General features: G+C 44.3%; 1 protein-coding gene across 1 annotated transcript; it reads right to left on the minus strand.

Annotated features, from left to right (window-relative positions):
• Window positions 1–8050: 8050 nt before the first annotated feature.
• LOC115205032 (F-box only protein 38-like) lies at window positions 8051–19784 on the minus strand (the record flags this gene model as incomplete). The annotated part of the gene is given in 13 exon segments (XM_029770592.1): window positions 8051–10164; window positions 10578–10691; window positions 13677–13814; window positions 14088–14120; window positions 14938–15068; window positions 15152–15245; window positions 15339–15379; window positions 15381–15612; window positions 15790–15955; window positions 16259–16323; window positions 16326–16421; window positions 16670–16803; window positions 19681–19784. Coding segments are annotated over 13 exon segments (1527 nt in total), but the record flags the coding sequence as incomplete, so codon positions are not given.
• Window positions 19785–20293: the final 509 nt, after the last annotated feature.

The following is a 20293-nucleotide window of genomic DNA, read 5'->3' on the forward strand; positions in this document are numbered from 1 at the left end:
TGTTTACATCTGGAGAAACGAGGGCTATTAAAGACGGCAGCCAACCAGTGCCTCATGGCTTGGCAGCTCCCAACCCTAATAGCCCAGCCGATAGGGCCCTTTTTTCTTCTTGTAAATTACAGGCTTCATGTGTGTACACTTTTTCCCTCATATGGAGGGGACCCATGACTTATGGGCTTCCCCCTAAATAGTTGTATATATTGTGTCTTGCTGTATAGCGTAGTGATTTTACCCAAGAATAGACATGACTTTTATGTTAAAATATATTTTATGCATCCGTCTTCCTCCAGAGCTCCAAATGTGTGTTCCTGTGTTCTTTTTTTGTTCTTTCTCTGAACTCAGCGAAGTTCCAGGAATTGATGGATATGTTAAGAGAACATTGTTGAAATAGAGACCCACCATGGAAAAGGAATTGTTATAGAAACCAAAAGGGGTGATACATTATCAACTTTACTCAGACTGTGGCTTCACATTAGACAGCTTGTTTAGATTGGCTGAGAAATGATTATATGGCAGCATAAATATACAGAGATAAATATGAGCAGCAGTGTATACAAACATTCACCTTTATCAAAAAGGTTGTCCATCCACCACCTCTAAACTCAGATTTGTGGTGAGTTGCCAGTTTCTATCTCTCAAACTGCTATTTCGCAGCACTCAGTTATGTGTCTAGATTGGAGTCTGACCATGGAATCTGATCTTTCTAGGATAGGGTGCAGAGGCACAAGACGAGACACAACAAATACTATGCTTCTCAGTTCTCTTTCATTTGAACTCCATGGAGAGATATTTGGTATCAGTGAGATTCTAGGTCATTAATAGGGCCTTTTCTATTAGTCTAGGTCTAGTGTTGTTAATGACTTGAATGCCTTCAGCATTATGTAATACCCCTGGGTCTATGTAATACCCCTGGGTCTAGAGTTGTTTTGCCACATGCAACACAAATACATAAAACACACACACAAACCAATGGGAATTCCCACCAAGTCCCACATTCACTGTCTCAATGGATGTCACCAACCAAGCCTATCTAGAAGCAATAACAGTCTGTTGTTATTGTAGGGACTGAGCCATTTCAACAGAGAACTGAACTTAAAACACAAAAATGTGGGCAATGGGAGAAAGAAACTTAAATGCATAAGACACATTTGAGTTGAATGCTTTCAGTTGTATCCCCTTTCCTTTCCCTTACTATTATATAGCACACTATAGGTTGACAAGAGGCAGATGTGTCTCTGCCCTCAAAGACATACACTATATATACAAATGTATGTGGACACCCTTTCAAATTAGTGGGTTTGGCTATTTTAGCCATAACCGTTGCTGACAGGTATATAAAATCGAGCACACAGCCATGCAATCACCGTAGACAAACACTGGCAGTAGAATGGCCTCACTGAAGAGCTCAGTGACTTAACGTGGATCGTCATAGGATGCTCTTTCCAACAAGTCAGTTTGTCAAATTTCTGCCCTGCTAGAGCTGCCCCGGTCAACTGTAAGTGATGTTATTGTGAAGTGGAAACGTCTAGGAGCAACAACGGCTCAGCCACGTAGTGGTAGGCCACATAAGCTCACAGAATGGGACTGCCGAGTGCTGAAGCCCGTAGATTGTAAAAATTGTTTGCCCTCAGTTGCAACACTCACTACCAAGTTCCAAACTGCCTCTGGAAGCAATGTCAACATAATAACTGTTAGTCAGGAGCTTCATGAAATGGGTTTCAGTGGCAGAGCAGCCACACACAAGCTTAAGATCACCATGCAAAATGCAAAGCGTCAGTTGGACTGGTGTAAAGCTCACCACCATTGGAGTTTGGAGCAGCGGAAACGGATTCGCTGGAGTGATGAATCATGCTTCACCATCTGGCAATCCGGCAGGGAAATCTGAGTTTGGCAGATGCCAGGAGAAGTCTACCTGCCCGAATGTATAGTACCAACTATAAAGTTTGGTGGAGGAGGAATAATGGTCTGGGGCTGTTTTTCATGGTTCATGCTAGGCCCCTTAGTTCCAGCGAAGGGAAACATTTTTGTGTGGAAGAACATCACTGGCCTGCATAGAGCCTTGACCTCAACCCCACCGAACACCTTTGGGATGAATTGGAATGCTGACTGCGAGCCAGGCCTAACATCAGTGCTCGACCTCACTAATGCCTGCCTGCCTGGGGGACCTGGGGGACCTGCTGACCTGCCTGCCTGGGGGACCTGCCTGCCTGCCTGGGGGACCTGCCTGCCACCCTGGCTGCTTGCCTGGGGGACCTGCCTCCCTCCCTGCCACCCTGGCTGCCTGCCTGGGGGACCTGCCTCCCTCCCTCCCTGCTTGCCTCTCTCCCTCCCTCCTGCCTCCCTGCCTCTCTACCTCCCTGCCTGCCAGTCTGACTCCCTGCCTGCCTGACCGGGAGAGGGATGACAGAAACCATACAGCCCGGCAGCAGGATATACTGTAGCAGGAGGAGAGGAGCACAGATCCTATTTGGCTGACAGTCAGGACTCTGGATGTATGAGGGAGACAAATAGAGGGATAGGAAGGTAAATGGATGGGGGTGAAAGGTGGAGTCGTGAACTTAGCAGCCATTTATGGAACCGAACGGATCCTTCAATTTAGGAGTCTTCAGTCTTCCCACTGCTGCTAGGACAAATAGATGACAGGGCTATATAAGGAAGTGGCTTTCAGAATCAGTACTGGCTGCCCTCATTCGTTAGCTCTCTTACCAGCCTAGCACTTCAGCGGCCTGCTGTATTACCCAACCACCAGTGTGTTCCAAAAATAAGAAAAAGAGAGAAGATAATTTCATTACAGTTAGCTTGATTTTCTTGCAGCAAGTCAGACCAATTACAGCTAAACAATCTGGGGAGAGAAGATTGTTAGTTAGTAAAAACAAACAGGGAGCACAAAACAGTTTGCGACATAATTAGCTGGACTGGGATTCAGAAGGGAAACTACGGGGTTTCAGCTATAAAACGACGGTCACAGAGGCTGGAATGAACACAGCACCGTTACTGGTTTGAGTCACCACACTGAATCCCCCCTCTTTCAACAATCTACATCACACAGATATTGAGCCTGTTAGACATTCAAATGAAATATAGCCGTGCCTGGCTCCGACATAGCTTGCCTGTTTTGGTCATATTGATTGAAAAGACTGAAAAGATCTAGCGTCCTACACTCCGCTCCATCTATAGATGTCTGCAAAGTACCAACTATAGGAAATTATGTTTATACGTCATGAACACAGTTAGGAGCCATTTCACAACTGTGGTCAATTATAAAACACAGATTTGTTCTGGTGGAAATGAAGATATGGATGTTGGGGCTGAGCACACTAACATAGATAACAATAACAGCCTATGGTTGAGAAGGCGGTTGGAGAAAGGGTCTTGCCAGATGTTTTGCGTCCCAAATGGTACCCTATTCCCTACATAGTGCACTACTTATGGGGAATAGGGTGCCATTTGGGACGTAAATATTCAATACATGTGTGTGGGGAATGTAGTTTTCCACAGACACAGGCAGCTTTGGAAACATCAACAGGAAAGAATCAGGCTGTGAGGCTTGGTAATTAGGAGGGTGGGCGTAGGCACCAGATCCTGCTCAGGGACATATTTTCCTTTTAATCAAAGTGGAAGAGGCGAAGCGAGAGGGATAACTGGGCCCCAAAATCTCTCTTCTCCAGCAGGTGGCGTTTTTTAGTCTTTCTCGCTCATCAAGCGTGGAGTTTTTGTATGTACATCAATGAGTGTCAAATTTGGTTAAGAAAAAATGTTAGTGCTTATGTTGTACATGTGGCTTATTTGATCGTATAGAAGTTTCGTAATGCTTAGGTTGTGTACTGATATGACGATTTTGAGCAATTATGACAAAAAACACTTTCTCGGACTTGTGCCTGATCGTCACTAGTTACCACAGCCACAAATTTAAGAAGATAAATTTCTACAATTTATCTTCTTAAAATGTGATTTTAAACCTAACCCTACCTTTAGCCACACTGCTAACCTTAAGGCTAATCCTAACCTTAAAGTAAAACCAAAAAGCACATTTTAGTTTATGAATTTCTCTGAACTGACTTTGTGGCTGTGGTAACTAGTGGAAACCGTTGTGCCCGTTGTTCACACGGGTATCTGCCCCCTCATTGGCTAGAATTGTCCCACCTGATCTTGCATCCTCCCATCTACCTTCCATTTTGAAGACTTTTATTTCCATTGTTAGAGTGGCCACTTGAGTATCTGGTCAATATAATGGATAATCTGTGCTTTAATTCATCTGTAGGGTTACCCCACCTCTCCTCTAATATGCAGCCTTGGCACAATTCAATAGTTGGGTGTTCGAGGTGTTCTGTTAAACATTTTGCTGTACCAGACTTAATGCACAACATTACCTAACACATCAATATACATCAGTACTTAGTTATTACATATTAAGTGGCATATTATTTTGGTGTTAAACATTCTTAAACCTTTTTCTGGAGGTTGAAAGATAAACTAATTATAGCTCTTACTGGGATTAGCCAAACTGTCACACAGACATACTGCAGGTCCAACATGCTATCGCCACAAATATTCTCATTTTCCTGCTTAGACTAAGTAGAAGGGGACATTACACACCTATTATGTGTCAGAATGTATAAACAGTGTGACAATGACTTACTCCAGACCAGACACACAACCTATATTACAGTACTTGTCTTGTGAGTCCACTTAAACTCCAGCAAGGAAATGGATTCTCCACAGACGCAGGGCAGCATTACATAGTACACTGGCTAATTGAAAAGCTGGCAGTCTCCTCTCCTTGTCTCCAGGTCTTTTAGGGGTTCTACTAAGCTAATATATGGATCATTATTTTATTTGTTTAATTTATTAGTCAAGTCAGTTAAGAACAAAGTCTTATTTACAATGACGGCCTACCAAAAGGCATCCTGCGGGGACGGGGGGCTGGGATAAAAAATACCAATAAATTAAATCAAAATATAGGACAAAAGAAAATTCACAACGAGAGACAACACTACATAAAGAGAGACCCAAGACAACATAGCATGGCAGCAACACATGACACAACACAGTATGGTAGCAGCACAAAACAGGGTACAAACATTGGGCACAGACAACAGCACAAAGGGCAAGAAGGTAGAGACAACAATACATCACGCAAAGCAGCCACAACTGTCATTCAGAGTATCCATAATTGAGTCTTTGAATTTTTGTGTCTTTTGAATTTTAGGACCCCTGTAAGTATAAAAAAAGAAGAATAATATTGAATTTGGCCTTGACTGCTATAGCCCAAATAAACACCTTGAATAACACATTCATAAATAGCAAAACAAAGTAAAAAAATGTATCATAAGAAATAAGGTTTTGAAGTATCTGTCCGATATCTAGGAGATATAGTCTGCCCTGGAGGTTGATGTGTGCATCTATGGTTCTGTTGTCTGTCCGTATCAGTGCATGTTGTCCTCAGTACTGGGAGGAAGTGCCGGAGTCCAAGGTGAGATCCAGTACATTGACGTGAGCCGTTGTCCATGGTGCTGCCCATACACCCTGGACCCCTGAATGCTTCAAGACTGCTCCCCATCCCTGTAGGGAGGCGTCTGTGATCAAAGTCACCCGGTTGCGAACTGCACCTAGGAGAACTCCACTGGGAATTTAAGTGCTAGGCGCCACCATTGTACTGCCTTCCAGCAACTCATTTAAATGTCCAGCTTTTTGTGTTGGTCCCTTCTGGGACATAGATTGTGTCTGTTGTACCAGCGCTGTATTAACCATGTGGAGCAAGCCCAACGGAACAACATGGACTGCAGCAGCTAGGAGGCCTAGGAGCCGCTGACTCTCTAACATTTCAAACTGAGAAAACGGGTGATGGCGCTAAAAGACAATTTGTCAAAGATACCACTCTTTCTGGAGAGTGTCGATCATGCACTTTGTGAAAGTGCGAGGGGCGAGCGAAAGGCTTAAGGGTAGAACAGGAAACTGAAAACCATGTTTTGACGGCAAATCAGGTATTTTCTGTATGATGGGGATATATAAGTATGCCACAGTGATGAACCAATCACCTGGTAGTACTGACTGAAGGATGGCTTTGATTGGCAGCATTTTGAAGAGCTGAAAGATTCAGGCATATTAGGTTCAGGATCGGACGGAGGCCTCTGCCCCTTTTTTGGCACAATAAAATAGATTGATTAGAACCCGCAGTTTTGTTGCGCTGGTTCTACCTCTTTGACTGCATGCTTTTCCAGGAACAAGGAGATTTCTGAGCAGAGTGTTTGCTTTTGTTTTAAAGACACCCATGAAGCGTGGGGGTTGCTGACAAAAACTGTAGTGCGTAGCCTTGCGTTGGAGTGCATAAAACACCCATTTGTTGGCCCTTGACTTTTTCCAGCTAGAAAGGTGGTGCCAGAGGAAACGGTGTTGAGTCTTGGTCCAGGCTCTGCGTGCTATGGTGCAGTGGGGATGCGGCCTGCATATGGTGTCGCCTCTGCCTCTTGGGCGATGCTGCGCTCCACCTCTTCGGTATGGCGAGAGGGTCTGTTTCTCCACAGCAGGTGCAGTGTGAGTCTGGGCCTGGTTTCTTGGCATCCCAGTTGGGGCCCTGCGAAGGGAGTAATGGTTTGCTGCTGAAGCATTCCAGGCTTTGGAATGAGGCGCCGAACCTCCATCTGTGCTTCCCTGTCCTCCTTAAGACACTTGGAGGTAAGGCACTGCTGGGCCAAATGTCTGGCCTGGTGATATGGGTACACCTAGGAGTGGAACCTTCTTTGTCAGGGAGCTTGAACTGCGGTAATCATAGGTGGCACCGTGCAACAAAGTATTGCCAAACATGTGATCATTGCCCTGAAAGCATTGGATGAGTAGGTCTGGAACTGTATTCAGTTTGTTCATGGTCTCAGCATCCTAGTTTGCAGAGAGGCGGTCCTGCAGCTCCTTCTTATAGAAAGCCGGTATCGCTGCTGAATTGCTAAGCTGAAGCAGTGCCGTCCTGTCATGTGTCCTGCGTAGGAAGCGATCAGATGCCCTGCATCGTTTGTCAGGCAGCTCTTGGTCTGAACTGTGACGGAGAGAAGCAGGTAAATGATTTGTCCATACGGGAGAAATGGACAAAATCGTTCTCATCTCCACCAGGAACAGTAGCTAAGCGAGTGTGTATGTTTGGCATGGCAGGGGTTTGGTCATTTGGCGTGCTCCAAGTGCATTTGAGCTCACAAAGTATTTGGACAACAGGATGGATGTCTCAGTCTTTGAAGACCTGAATTAATCAATACTTGGATGTGGACGCCATGGCAGTAGGTGCATGCTCCACATTGAGGTTTCTGTTTACCCTCAAAGATTTCAGACATGGATATTTTCTGGTCAACCGTCACGAGCTGTGGTGCATAGCATTATCATCATCAGATTGCAAAGAACTAGCGAGCTAACACAAGGATGGACATGCCCGACAAAAAGCAATCAAGTTAGCTAGTTGAAGAATTGTATAAAAGTGATCTGATAGACAGTATGTCATGCTACACAGCCTTTTTTAGTGACAGGTCACATGGGTACAGTAAGGGTGTGGCGTGACTGTAAATAGCTTCGCTATTAAGCATATCAATCACATCGCGTGAAGGGGAAGAGTTCCCATAGCTCGTTTGGCAACCCGCTACAAAAACTAAAGAGAACACCATCGTGTTTGAGTCTCACCTTTCCATAGAGTGGTGATATTAGTTTTTTGGTCAAACCGTTCAGACGCTAAAGATGTTTGTGAGAAGAGTGATTTTCGGGATGTCTCCTGGTCTGTAAACAGCCGAAGATGAGGAAGGCTGACAATCAGATGGATTTTGATGGGGACTTCATTATTTTAATTAGAATGATGCACAGGTGCTTTCTAGAGCCTATGTTCTATACAGTGCACTACTCTTGACCAGGGTCTATAGGGCTCTATTAAAAAGTAGAGCACTATATAGGGAATAGGGTGACATTTGGGACACACATTTACAGTATAAAGACTCTATAGAGCTCATTGTGAACTGGTCAGTCTCAATAAAGAGAGGATTCACATTTAAATCACTAACAGACAACGCATGACACACAGTGGTGTTCCACTTGATTCAGGTCTCCCTTTTATTATGTGAAATAGTTGTTTTTATATAAACATATAAGAAGATCCATTAAATACAGCGTATCTGTACATTTGTTTTTGTACAGGCTTTTTTTCTGCAGTGATTAGCGTATATAGATTAAATTACTATCTTGGCTTTAGAGGAGGGTGGAGGGAGTCACCCAGGCTGGCTTGGCTTTAGAAGAGGAGGGTGGAGGGAGTCACCCAGGCTGGCTTGGCTTTAGAAGAGGAGGGTGGAGGGTGTCACCCAGGCTGGCTTGGCTTTAGAAGAGGAGGGTGTCACCCAGGCTGGCTTGGCTTTGGAAGAGGAGGGTGGAGGGAGTCACCCAGGCTGGCTTGGCTTTAGAAGAGGAGGGTGGAGGGAGTCACCCAGACTAGAGAAACAGTAGAGCAGTCATCCCACTTTAATGGCTCTTCCTCAGACTCTTAAAGTGGCCTTCAAAATAGATTTCTTCAACTAACTTCAGTTCAGGAACACAGGGTTCGTTCACAGTTAACAGATTCAGCGTAGTCAAGACAAAATGCGTGTTTGTTGGCATACACCACCTGACTTCCTGTCCAACAACCTGTTGAAACTCAAACATCCAAAAGGAAGGAGACACTAGGGAGCAAAGTAGTGTCTTTTTCACCTCCAGAGAGCTAGAAAAGAAGCTCCAGATCATATGGTACATTCCTGTCCTGTTCTTCTCCTACCTCCTGTGTTACAGTGCAGTGCACATACATTAACAAAACTTAGTTGTGCTTCCCAAAGAAGTATTATTATTCCACATAAAACACAATGTGGAGCAAATGTGTTGAAGGAAGGTCCTCTTGCTTGGACACAGTCCGCATGCCTGCAGTCATCTAGAGATGAATGAGACATGCTTTTAAGACCCTAACTAGCCATGCCCCTTAATCAAAGCAGCCAGCGCCCTTCTTAGTCTCTTGAAATTAGGGTTCAATTAGAGGCAGGGAGAATTCTGAAATGCATGAAAGACTAAATTAACAATTTATTTTTTCCCCTTTTTCTTCTTCAGGATAATTTTTTGTGGAAATTATTTGGTAACACATTTCTTTGGATTCCGCCGCGGACCTCTCTCGTTTTACCAAGTCGTGAGGTAAATAGAACTGAGCAACACAGACCATAACTCATAATGCACACCAAACCAACCAACCTTCCCAAATGACAGACCTCAGGAACAGAGATGAAGAAAAGGATTAAAAACAGGAAATACTAATAAAAACAAAGCAGAAATAAGAAAAAAAAACTAATTTGATAAAACTAACCAAAAGCTAAATGTTCTTTATAAACAAATCTAAGGGCACTTGTAGCGTCTAGCTTGAGGATGCTTCTCTAAAGCTGGTTTCTGTCAGCACCAGAGGTAGGAGGTGAGAACACCAAACTCTCAAACACTGATATTCTCCCACGGCAGTAGAAATCTCTCCAAAACACAAACTGGGATTTCAAAACCTCCGAAAAATAACATCCCAGTGAGAACAGAATACTAAGCCCCGCACTTTCAAATTCTCCACCAAGCTAATGCACGCCGATGTGAGGTCAACATAGTGTATCTATGAGTATGAATGGTAGCAACAGAGCAGAGCTCTAACTCCTCGAAGTTCAAGTAGCTGTCATTCCCCCAATGAGAGAAACAATCCCTAAACCATGGCTAAGAAGAGAACAAAGACACTGAGCAGCCTCTCTCTCCCTTCATGTAAGGTCAGCAAATACAAAAACAAGGCCACTCGAGACAGACACCCCAGTGCCAACTCCCTGGAGTGCCATAGGAAAGGCAGTCAAAGCACTAGTTCTCACTCAACACTGGGTGGGTGCAGAAGTCACAGCAGGAGCCTGGCAGGCAGGCACAAGGGGCGTTGTGTCTGCACTTCAGAGCCCCTCCCGCCGTCTCTCTCCCAGGACAGAAAGCACTAGATGTGGTCATCGTCCACAGGTTCACCCTGTACGTCACAGCAGTGGATGAAGACCACGACCACGCGCTGGAAGACGCCGTGCTGCGTCTGGCGCCACTCAGAGATCTCCTCGCCAATGGTCTCCATGCAGATGTCAGCTGAGAGCTGGCCCTTCCTCCGCGGGGCGTAGATGGTAGCTGCAGGAGAGACACAGGAGAAGAGGGTTGACAATCACAGACTCAAATGGTGCTACAATTTTTAGAGGAGTTATTCTAACTACATAAATGGCTCAAGACACAAAGACCACTGTACTACTCATAACAGAACTGTAAATGATCTATAAATAGACGACCTGTTTGCCAAAGAGAGTGGCCGCCGGACAAAGAGAGTGGCTGCACCTTATGATTGACTGGCACAGACTCAGTGCTACCTATCAGGTAGGTACCAGACCGATCACAGAAGGCCCTGAAAAGATCTAAAACATTCATGTGAATGGCTCAACAGACAAAGAGCCAGATCACTCGGCTCATATAACACAACTACCAATGATTTTAGAAATAGGACAGCAGTTTGGCCTGGTGGAGCTGTGGACATAGTGACGGTCACTCACTGCTCTCATCATCCTCAAAGTCGTAGCGTGCGTAACTGTTGGGGTCAGCTGTACGTAGGGTACGGAGCCAGGGGAAGTCTGTGATCATGTAGTAGGGGACTTCATCTACCACTCCTACAGACAGAGAGAGAGAGTAGATACATCAGAACAGGGCAGAGCAGCAGCTGCCATCAAAACACTAAGGAACAAGTGAAGGAACTATTGAGAAAAATTGATTAAATAATGTAGGAATAGCATCATGAAAACCTGGAGGGGGACAATAAATGGAGCATGGAAAAACACTAAATCCCACTATGTAGCATAGTGACCCTAGGGGATGACGTAGCATAGTGACCCTAGGGGAGGACGTAGCATAGTGACCCTGGGGGAGGACGTAGCATAGTGACCCTGGGGGAGGACGTAGCATTAGGGGAGGACGTAGCATAGCGACCCTAGGGGAGGAAATAGCATTAGGGGAGGACGTAGCATAGCGACCCTAGGGGAGGACGTAGCATAGCGACCTTAGGGGAGGACGTAGCATAGCGACCCTAGGGGAGGACGTAGCATAGCGACCCTAGGGGAGGACGTAGCTTTGCTGTGAAGAGACCCAATCTCAGTCTCAGAGTGCTGAACGAGACTTCCTCCATCTCACCCTCCAAGGTGTAGATGTCTCGGCCCCAGGGGTAGTTGGGATACTTCTCCACATCCTCTTCCGTCCGCGTGGCTTCGGGGAAGAACTCATACTTAATGAGCTCCCTGTTGATTAAATGAAAGTGGTTGTTTAAGTCGGGTTTTTAGATAGAGGAAGGAAGGAACTGGACACTGGTTCTTGACCACCATGTCAACAGTACAGTACAATATGGCTGATTGAGGTCAGAAGGGACTCAACAGCACCACCCGCTGGCCGTAGTTATAATGACATCAGGGCCATGATAAAGAAAGCGATGTACTGTAAGAAACAGAAGGGCAGCAACACACCAAATATCAGGGGTTGGAACCCATTCGGAGAACAGAAAACTGTGAAAGAACAACATTTTTTTAGAGGAACAGAACCAGATGAAAAAACGAAAGTGATCTATACTGTTCCGGAACAGAACCATTATTTTAAAAGCATGGGAACCAGTTAATAACATTATTTTATGTTCTGGGCATTTCTTTCCGGTCCCATAAAAAAACAAAGTGGCTAGGTAAAGCACTCATGGTTTATTCCAGTGTCTGCCTGCCTGCCAGCTGAAAATCTTTGCCAGTTTGTGTGTGTAGGCTACCTGCCCCTCCCCTAAAGCCTGCATAGTCTACTGTAGCTAGTGACGTTACAAATCTTATTGGTCACATGAACTTATTTAGCAGATGTTATTGCGGGTGTAGCAAAATGCTTGTGTTCCTAGCTCCAACGGTACAGTAATATCTAACACTACACAACAATACATACAAATCTAAAATGATGGAATTAAAAAATATATAAATATTAGGACAAGCAATGTCGGAGTGGCATTGACTAAAATACAGTAGAATAGAATACAGTATATATATATACACTGCTCAAAAAAATAAAGGGAACACTTAAACACATCCTAGATCTGAATGAAATAAATAATCTTATTAAATACTTTTTTCTTTACATAGTTGAATGGGCTGACAACAAAATCACACAAAAATAATCAATGGAAATCCAATTTATCAACCCATGGAGGTCTGGATTTGGAGTCACACTCAAAATTAAAGTGGAAAACCACACTACAGGCTGATCCAACGTTGATGTAATGTCCTTCAAACAAGTCAAAATGAGGCTCAGTAGTGTGTGTGGCCTCCACGTGCCTGTATGACCTCCCTACAACGCCTGGGCATGCTCTTGATGAGGTGGTGGATGGTCTCCTGAGGGATCTCCTCCCAGACCTGGACTAAAGCATCCGACAACTCCTGGACAGTCTGTTCTGCAACGTTGGGTTGGTGGATGGAGCGAGACATGATGTCCCAGATGTGCTCAATTGGATTCAGGTCTGGGGAACGGGCGGGCCAGTCCATAGCATCAATGCCTTCCTCTTGCAGGAACTGCTGACACACTCCAGCCACATGACGTCTAGCATTGTCTTGCATTAGGAGGAACCCAGGGCCAACCGCAACAGCATATGGTCTCACAAGGGGTCTGAGGATCTCATCTCGGTACCTAATGGCAGTCAGGCTACCTCTGGCGAGCACATGGAGGGCTGTGCGGCCCCCCAAAGAAATGCCACCCCACACCATGACTGACCCACCGCCAAACCGGTCATGCTGGAGGATGTTGCAGGCAGCAGAATGTTCTCCACGGCGTCTCCAGACTCTGTCACGTCTGTCACATGTGCTCAGTGTGAACCTGCTTTCATCTGTGAAGAGCACAGGGAGCCAGTGGCGAATTTGCAAATCTTGGTGATCTCTGGCAAATGCCAAACGTCCTGCACGGTGTTGGGCTGTAAGCACAACCCCCACCTGTGGACGTCGGGCCCTCATACCACCCTCATCGAGTCTGTTTCTGACCGTTTGAGCAGACACATGCACATTTGTGGCCTGCTGGATGTCATTTTGCAGGGCTCTGGCAGTGCTTCTCCTGCTCCTCCTTGCACAAAGGCAGAGGTAGCGGTCCTGCTGCTGGGTTGTTGCCCTCCTACGGCCTCCTCCACATCTCCTGATGTACTGGCCTGTCTCCTGGTAGCGCCTCCATGCTCTGGACACTACGCTGACAGACACAGCAAACCTTCTTGCCACAGCTCGCATTGATGTGCCATCCTGGATGAGCTGCACTACCTGAGCCACTTGTGTGGGTTGAAACTCCCTCTCATGATATCACTAGAGTGGAAGCACTGCCAGCATTCAAAAGTGACCAAAACATCCGCCAGGAAGCATAGGAACTGAGAAGTGGTCTGTGGTCCCCACCTGCAGAACCACTCCTTTATTGGGGGTGTCTTGCTAATTGCCTATAATTTCCACCGGTTGTCTATTCCATTTGCACAACAGCATGTGAAATGTATTGTCAATCAGTGTTGCTTCCTAAGTGGACAGTTTGATTTCACAGAAGTGTGATTGACTTGGAGTTACATTGTGTTGTTTAAGTGTTCCCTTGATTTTTTTGAGCAGACCTGTCCAGACCTGCTTGTTCCTTGTCAGGCTGAGGGTTGGCAGGCTGACTGGGACCAGGAGGTCCTTCCCCCTCGGCAGGCCAGACCTGGCCCACCACCTCAGCCTCAATGTTCTCCTCCAGCACCATCACATTCACCTCTGGAAGCTCTGCAGCAGAGGACCAGTAGTATTAAGGCCATTCACAGTTTCAGCAAGTAGATTATGGGATACACTTGAAGGGGTTTCTTTAGAGATAAATCCAATCATGCCCGAACTGTGCGAGGTATTAGGGAGTTGTAGTTTCCAACAGACATAGTTAATTATCATGTTTTCTGCTCTAAACTACAATGACCATAATCCATTGTGCGGCTACTTGTCCAGTCTGTGTTTTTAACGCCTGCTACGCTAGAGACAGAAGAATGCACGATCAAGAGGGGATACCTGGAGAGCAGTTGCTTTGCGAGGTCTCTCTACCTGAAAATACATGATCCAAGTGATTGATAGTTGGTATTCAGCAGTCATAAATGTATGTCTTGTTTACATTGAAGAACTAATAAAATAGTGATTTTGTCAGACAGCAGCTCTATAGAGATGATAACTTGGAATGAAATAATAAAGTAATCAAATAAAACTAATGTAATATACATAACTGAAATATTTTATTAAAGTGGAAAACCAGCAGTAGAAACAATAAAAGTGATTCCCCACCCGTTTTGGTAAACAGCTGAGGGATAGAAAAATGTAACCTCTCAGTCATAGAGCTATGGATGCAAGGTCTGACCATCCATGGTATCAAAATGATAGTTTTAACCATGTTTTGAGGCTATATACTGTAGTGTTTGTTTACATTTACTTTGTTTACAAACATTGGAGTAAAACAAGCTTATTTCGGGTTCTGATGAGGTACGACTGTTGAACTAAGCTCATGAGGCATTTATAAATGATATACTTCAAGAATCAATGTGTACATATCATTCATTTATAAGTCAAAAAATGAAAGTAGCAACTACTGATTGCCTCTTTAAAGTGAAGTGATGTGAATAACTGTTGGTTTATTGGTGATAAGCAGTCATGGGCAGTCACTACCATCACAGGACTTTAATTCATTGTTTTATTCTGTGTTGTTCCAGCATTCAACCCACATAATGCATAGTGCATTTAATGTTTTTAAAAAAGATAAACCTAAATCGTGATATATATTTTTGATCAAATCCAAACTGACCTCATAAAGCACTAATTGCTCAGCACTAGTAACTATACAGTATAACATCTTAGACCTTGACTGACTCACACTGCAATTGGAACTCATCAACGTATCCGAGGTGCAAAGTCTCAAACTGGGGGAACTCCAGTTCAGCCATCTTCAGTGCAGAGAACACCCCATCTTTGGTTAGGGAAAGCTGGATTCGAACCTCACGCAATCTAGAGGAAAACCCAAAGCACTCGCTAAATCTCCCCATTCATCATGTTTATCTATTGAATGATCTTAAACAGTGAGTTGTTACCTGCGTGCAGCAGTAATGATGAGGTAGCCCAGGTCAACTTCAAATGCATTCTTACAGGCACCAAATACAATAGTATGCAAATTGCGAAATCCCCCTGGGGCACAATAGGTAGGAGTAAATGCAGAGGGTGATTGAAACACACAAACTGTACTGAATTGAATATCATTAAGATGGTCCCTCAGCTTACCTGACTTCCAGCTGTCCTCCACCACGTGCTGGATGAGCCCCCAGGAAGGGTACTCTGACCAACTCCAGCTGCTCCAGGTTGCGGGCAGAGGCCAGGCCTGTCACCAGGGGAACGTACTTCAGGGAGTTGGTGGGGCCTGCGCAGTTCCTCATCACAAAGGTCCGTAGGCTGACACACAGGAAGTCTTTGAAGGGCTGGGGCTTGGTCAGGCGAACCCACTTTAGGTAGAGGTGTCTCAGCATGGACACACAAGGGATCTCTGGCACATTCACCCCTGGGACATAAGAGGAGTACAATAACTTAGTACATTGTGGTGAGTGTCTTTAGCCTGGTAAATACAGTTGTCCATTGAGCACAACAGAGGAGTTAGCTAAAGCCCACACAGCTCTGTTACCAGGCTAGGGTATCATGGCCTAAACAGACAGGTAGCTATACTCCTTGATACACTCACCGACGAGATGCAGGGTTTGTATTTTGGCTGCGATGGGGATAGTGAGCTTGTTTTCGGGGGGAATGGGGAACGCCCCGTTGCGGTTGCGGAACTTCCCCAGGATGTGGACCTGAGGGATGTAGTGCCAGATCACCTCCACCAGCTCCAGATGAGACGTCTCCACTCCCTGCAGACAGACAAAGACATCTTAGCGTACACGGACAGACAAAGACATCTTAGCGTACACAACATCTCTACTAGGCATACAGTATCAAAGAGCTGGTATAACTCAAAATGTATCACATCACTATAAAAGATCTTTATGCAAAACTATCACCTCAACATGAATGTTGCTTTCTGAATTGAACATAACAGTCACAGGCCTTAACCCAAATGGCACCCTATTCCCTATATATAGTGCACTGCTTTCAACCAGAGCCCTTTGGACCCTTGTCAAAAGTAGTGCAGTACACATGAGCCCCAGACTCACCAGCAGATTGGGACAGGCCTGAAGAGCCTCCAGTACTCCTGGGATGCTGAAAGCATGGTATCCCGGACCCTGCGGCGCTCCAGGTAGCGGGGGTGCAGCCCATACAGCTGCTCCAGGTCTGGCATCTTCTTCAGCAGCATGAGGAAACTGGGGTCCGTGAATCCTGCTCCATTAAACCAGGCCAGAACAGTTACAGAGGGTTAACTACAGAGTGCAGTCTGTATAGGTTCCCTATCACAGAGTACGTACATATTACCTGCAATCTTAACTGCTTTAATCTTTCATTTGTGTTTGACAGCCCAAAAAATTGACCATTCAAAAAAATAACTATTAACTATTCTGCATAGGATCAATATCATAATCAATCCCCTGTAGCTTCACTCAAAGCATACCATGTACCTCTCTGCCTACCTGAGGGAATGTACTCCCACCAGCGGCTGGCACACAGGTCCACCACCTTCACCCCCAGCAGGTACTGTGTTAACGCCTCTCGGAGCTTCCGAGACAGGCACTCCATACACATGACGTCCTGCATAGGTAGATACCTGCATGGACGAGGAAAGTCCTTGAAATGAAATTGGTCCCTAACGCAGGTAAAACTAAGTATATGTTATTTTCCAAAAAGCTTTTTAAGCTTAATTCAACAGTTTCTGATGATTTATGAATGGTGCCTACATTGATCATGTGCCCGCTTAAAAACATCTGGGTATCTTTCAGAAAGCATATTGATGAGTTAGTTAAGTCAATCATTAAAATGGAATTCCTTTAGGGGAATAGGGCATGCCTTCCACAGGGGGTTGGTGGCACTTTAATTGGGGAGGACGGGCTCGTGGTAATGACTGAAGTGGAATAGTATCAAACACAAACACAAGGTTTCATGCCATTCCATTCACTCTGTTCCAGCCATTATTATGAGCTGTCCTCCCTCAGCAGCCTCCCCTGATGCATTTCATTAAACAGAACAAAAATGATTCAGTCAACATTCATACCGGTTATAGACTATGGGGATATCGTCTATATGAATGAAGCTGCCACTGTATTGAAGCCATTGGACACAGTTTATCATAGTTTATCATCACACTACGTTTATTTACGGGCGACAGGTTCAGTACACATCACTGCATTCTGTATCAGAAAATCGTCTGGCCCTCTCTGAAGTTTCATAGATCGATGCATTGCACTATTTTTCTTTCTAAAGCCCTCTTACACAAACTTCCGCCATACCTTACTTCATTGTTAACCTACAGACGTAGAAGAAACCAGACCCGGTCTCAGGGACGGCTAACTCTGGAGATCCCTTCCATCTCCACTGAGTTAGGTAAATCTGATTTTTTTAATTACTTGTGGAATAATCTTCAAAACTCTTAAATGTGATATTTTGGTGCCTCTAGGGCAATTCAGGCAGCTGAATGACCTTCTTACTGAGGTGTTTGTTTTCGATCTCTGTTTTGTTTTTCGTGGTGCATTGTAGTGTTTTGTAGTGAATTTTGACTTCAATACCAGGTTTAGTATCACGATACTCGATACCATCACAATACCACGTAAAAAAAAATGCATATTAGCCAAAGTCACAGAATGGCACTTGATCCAGGGAGATAAACTCAGCTACTGCTAAGTTCAATATCATTACATTATAAAAAAATTGTCAAAATTTTTCAGAGACAACCATGTATGCATTAATTAATAAATTATACAATTAATGTTTTGTTAACCAATTTAACTACATAACGGTAATAATTGAATGGTAATCTATTGATAAACTGGGTAAATCAAGATGTAGCCTAGGCATATTCACAAGACAGGTGAATGCATATTCAATAGGAGAGTATGCATGCATTGAGTTATTAAGCTTGTTTTGGCTGATTTCAGATGTCAATCTGTTACCCTTCCATTTGGGACTTATTTTATTGTACTGATCAACATAATTTTCATAGAAGTAGCTTATTTTATTTTTTATCGTTTGCTGTCTCTAACCAGTAATGAGGTCATTTGAGGCAAGAGAGGGGCGGTCCGTCAGAACCCCACACACACAGTTCGCTGAGGCAATAGATAATCTCTCACCTCTCTCCCAAAGGTTATGTGAATGAATACAGTTTTGGTGGCAATCGCCTTAGAAATCAGCATATTTTGCATTATGGTTTGCATATTATCACAAACTAAGTATTAGGGTAGTGAAATGATGTTCGCTTCAGCTGTAAACTAGCAAGGAAAGATAGCTTCCAAAGCTGGAAGATACCGGAATCTTCTTTTAATGTAACGTGTTCTAGCCTGTATGGACATAGCAAACAGTAAATAACAGTTTCAACATTTCTATAAACCATGTTGCATTATTCAAGTGTGTTAACTCCTGTGCAGCAGTATGAGTGGGGAGCTAATATGATGCTGCCCAGACTCCCAGTGCAGGCTAAGTGGAGCAGGCACGGTGTGCTCACACAAAGGGGTACATCGGCTGCGCTGATAGACTTGATCCGTGACACACATTTGACAAGTATCGAAAGTTTCCCACCGTTTTCATGATCTAGCATAAAAAAAGGACTTAAGTTTCAGTATACCGTGCAACACTAATGTATTGATATGTATCTTTTTGTAATTACAGGGATCCTATGAAACAGAGACCTTGGTCTCAGTATGACTGTCAAAATAAAGATTAAATAGAAAATACATTTTAAAAAGGGAAGAAATATTCACAGCTACTCTATCATCTCAGAACAATGAGACAGATATTTCACCGGATGTATATACGTGAGGCATCCGGCTACCGGTTCCACTCACTACCAAATATGGTGATGAGAAGAAGCCCAATTGATGGCAGTGGGAGAAGATGGAGCGAGACAGATTTTGGCTGACATTCTGCAAATTTTCTCACGATTAAACATTTAATCTCCATACAGTTCAGTTTCCAAAACTAGAAACTGTAACAGAGTGGAATGTGTTTTGTAAACTTTAGCCTTTGCCAAAATGTAAAAAAATGTCATTGCTTAGCGGTGCAAGGGCGAATTGAGTTATTGCACACATGCGCTTCAGAGTAGGCGTTCCCTAATGGAAATATGCAAATAAATGCTAAAATGCACCAATAGAATCTCCCTAGCTCATGCTTGGCTCTGCCCACCTCCTTGCTTATTCTGCCCACTATGATTAATTTGCTCCCATTGAAAACGACAGGCTCTGGTCTAGCTAGGATTAGCTATAAAAAAAAAATTGCTATCACGGTCATTGTGGTGAAATTGAAACTTGTAACATCTGTGGTCTTCCTGCATGGGGGTGGTGGATGGGTTCTCCCTGTGGCATACATCTACATTATTTTAAACATGCAGTGGCGACCACGATGTATCAGCGGTGCTGCACCGCTACTAAATGCATATAGGGTAAACACTGTATAGGGAGCCATGTCAATTGAATTCTGCTCTTTGACTTTCACTGACCGGAATATGTGGCAGAGGACCTCATGGGAGAGCTCATTGATGTAGTCCTTGGGCTCATCCAGTCTGTACGGGTTGGCAACTCGAGACTTGCGCCTCGGGCCCCATCATGTCCAGGGCAGTGAAATATTCCCCCAGAGAAAGCAACACACTCACTCGGACCCTGTTATTCAGGCATGCACACACACACTAACGGATTACCATTCTGCAAAAAAAAGAAAAACAACATAACAAAGGTTTTTCACTCTGTGATAAAGAGGGAGCACTTTGTGGACCAAAAGTGAGAGAGACTCAATTCACCAAGCATTTCTTGAACAAAAAAATGTTGACAGACTTTAGGGACCAGTGCTTGACAAGCGGTTTGTCAAGAATTGACTTCTAGCAACCAACATGGTCATATGTCAAACGCTAACTACAAAGCTAGCCTACATGCAATAAGCTTTTCACTTAGCTAGCTAACGTTACTCTACATGCTACCTATTGAGGACTCATTATTGTAACGTTATATTCAGATAGTAGTCACTGCAGAAATACAACTAGCCCATCAGTAGCTGAACGGCTGCTGAACATACCAATTAACGCAACAATAGCTAGCTAGCCAATGCTAACCTAGCAA

This window comes from Salmo trutta, chromosome 13 (assembly GCF_901001165.1).
Source record: "Salmo trutta chromosome 13, fSalTru1.1, whole genome shotgun sequence".
Taxonomy (NCBI): domain Eukaryota; kingdom Metazoa; phylum Chordata; class Actinopteri; order Salmoniformes; family Salmonidae; genus Salmo; species Salmo trutta.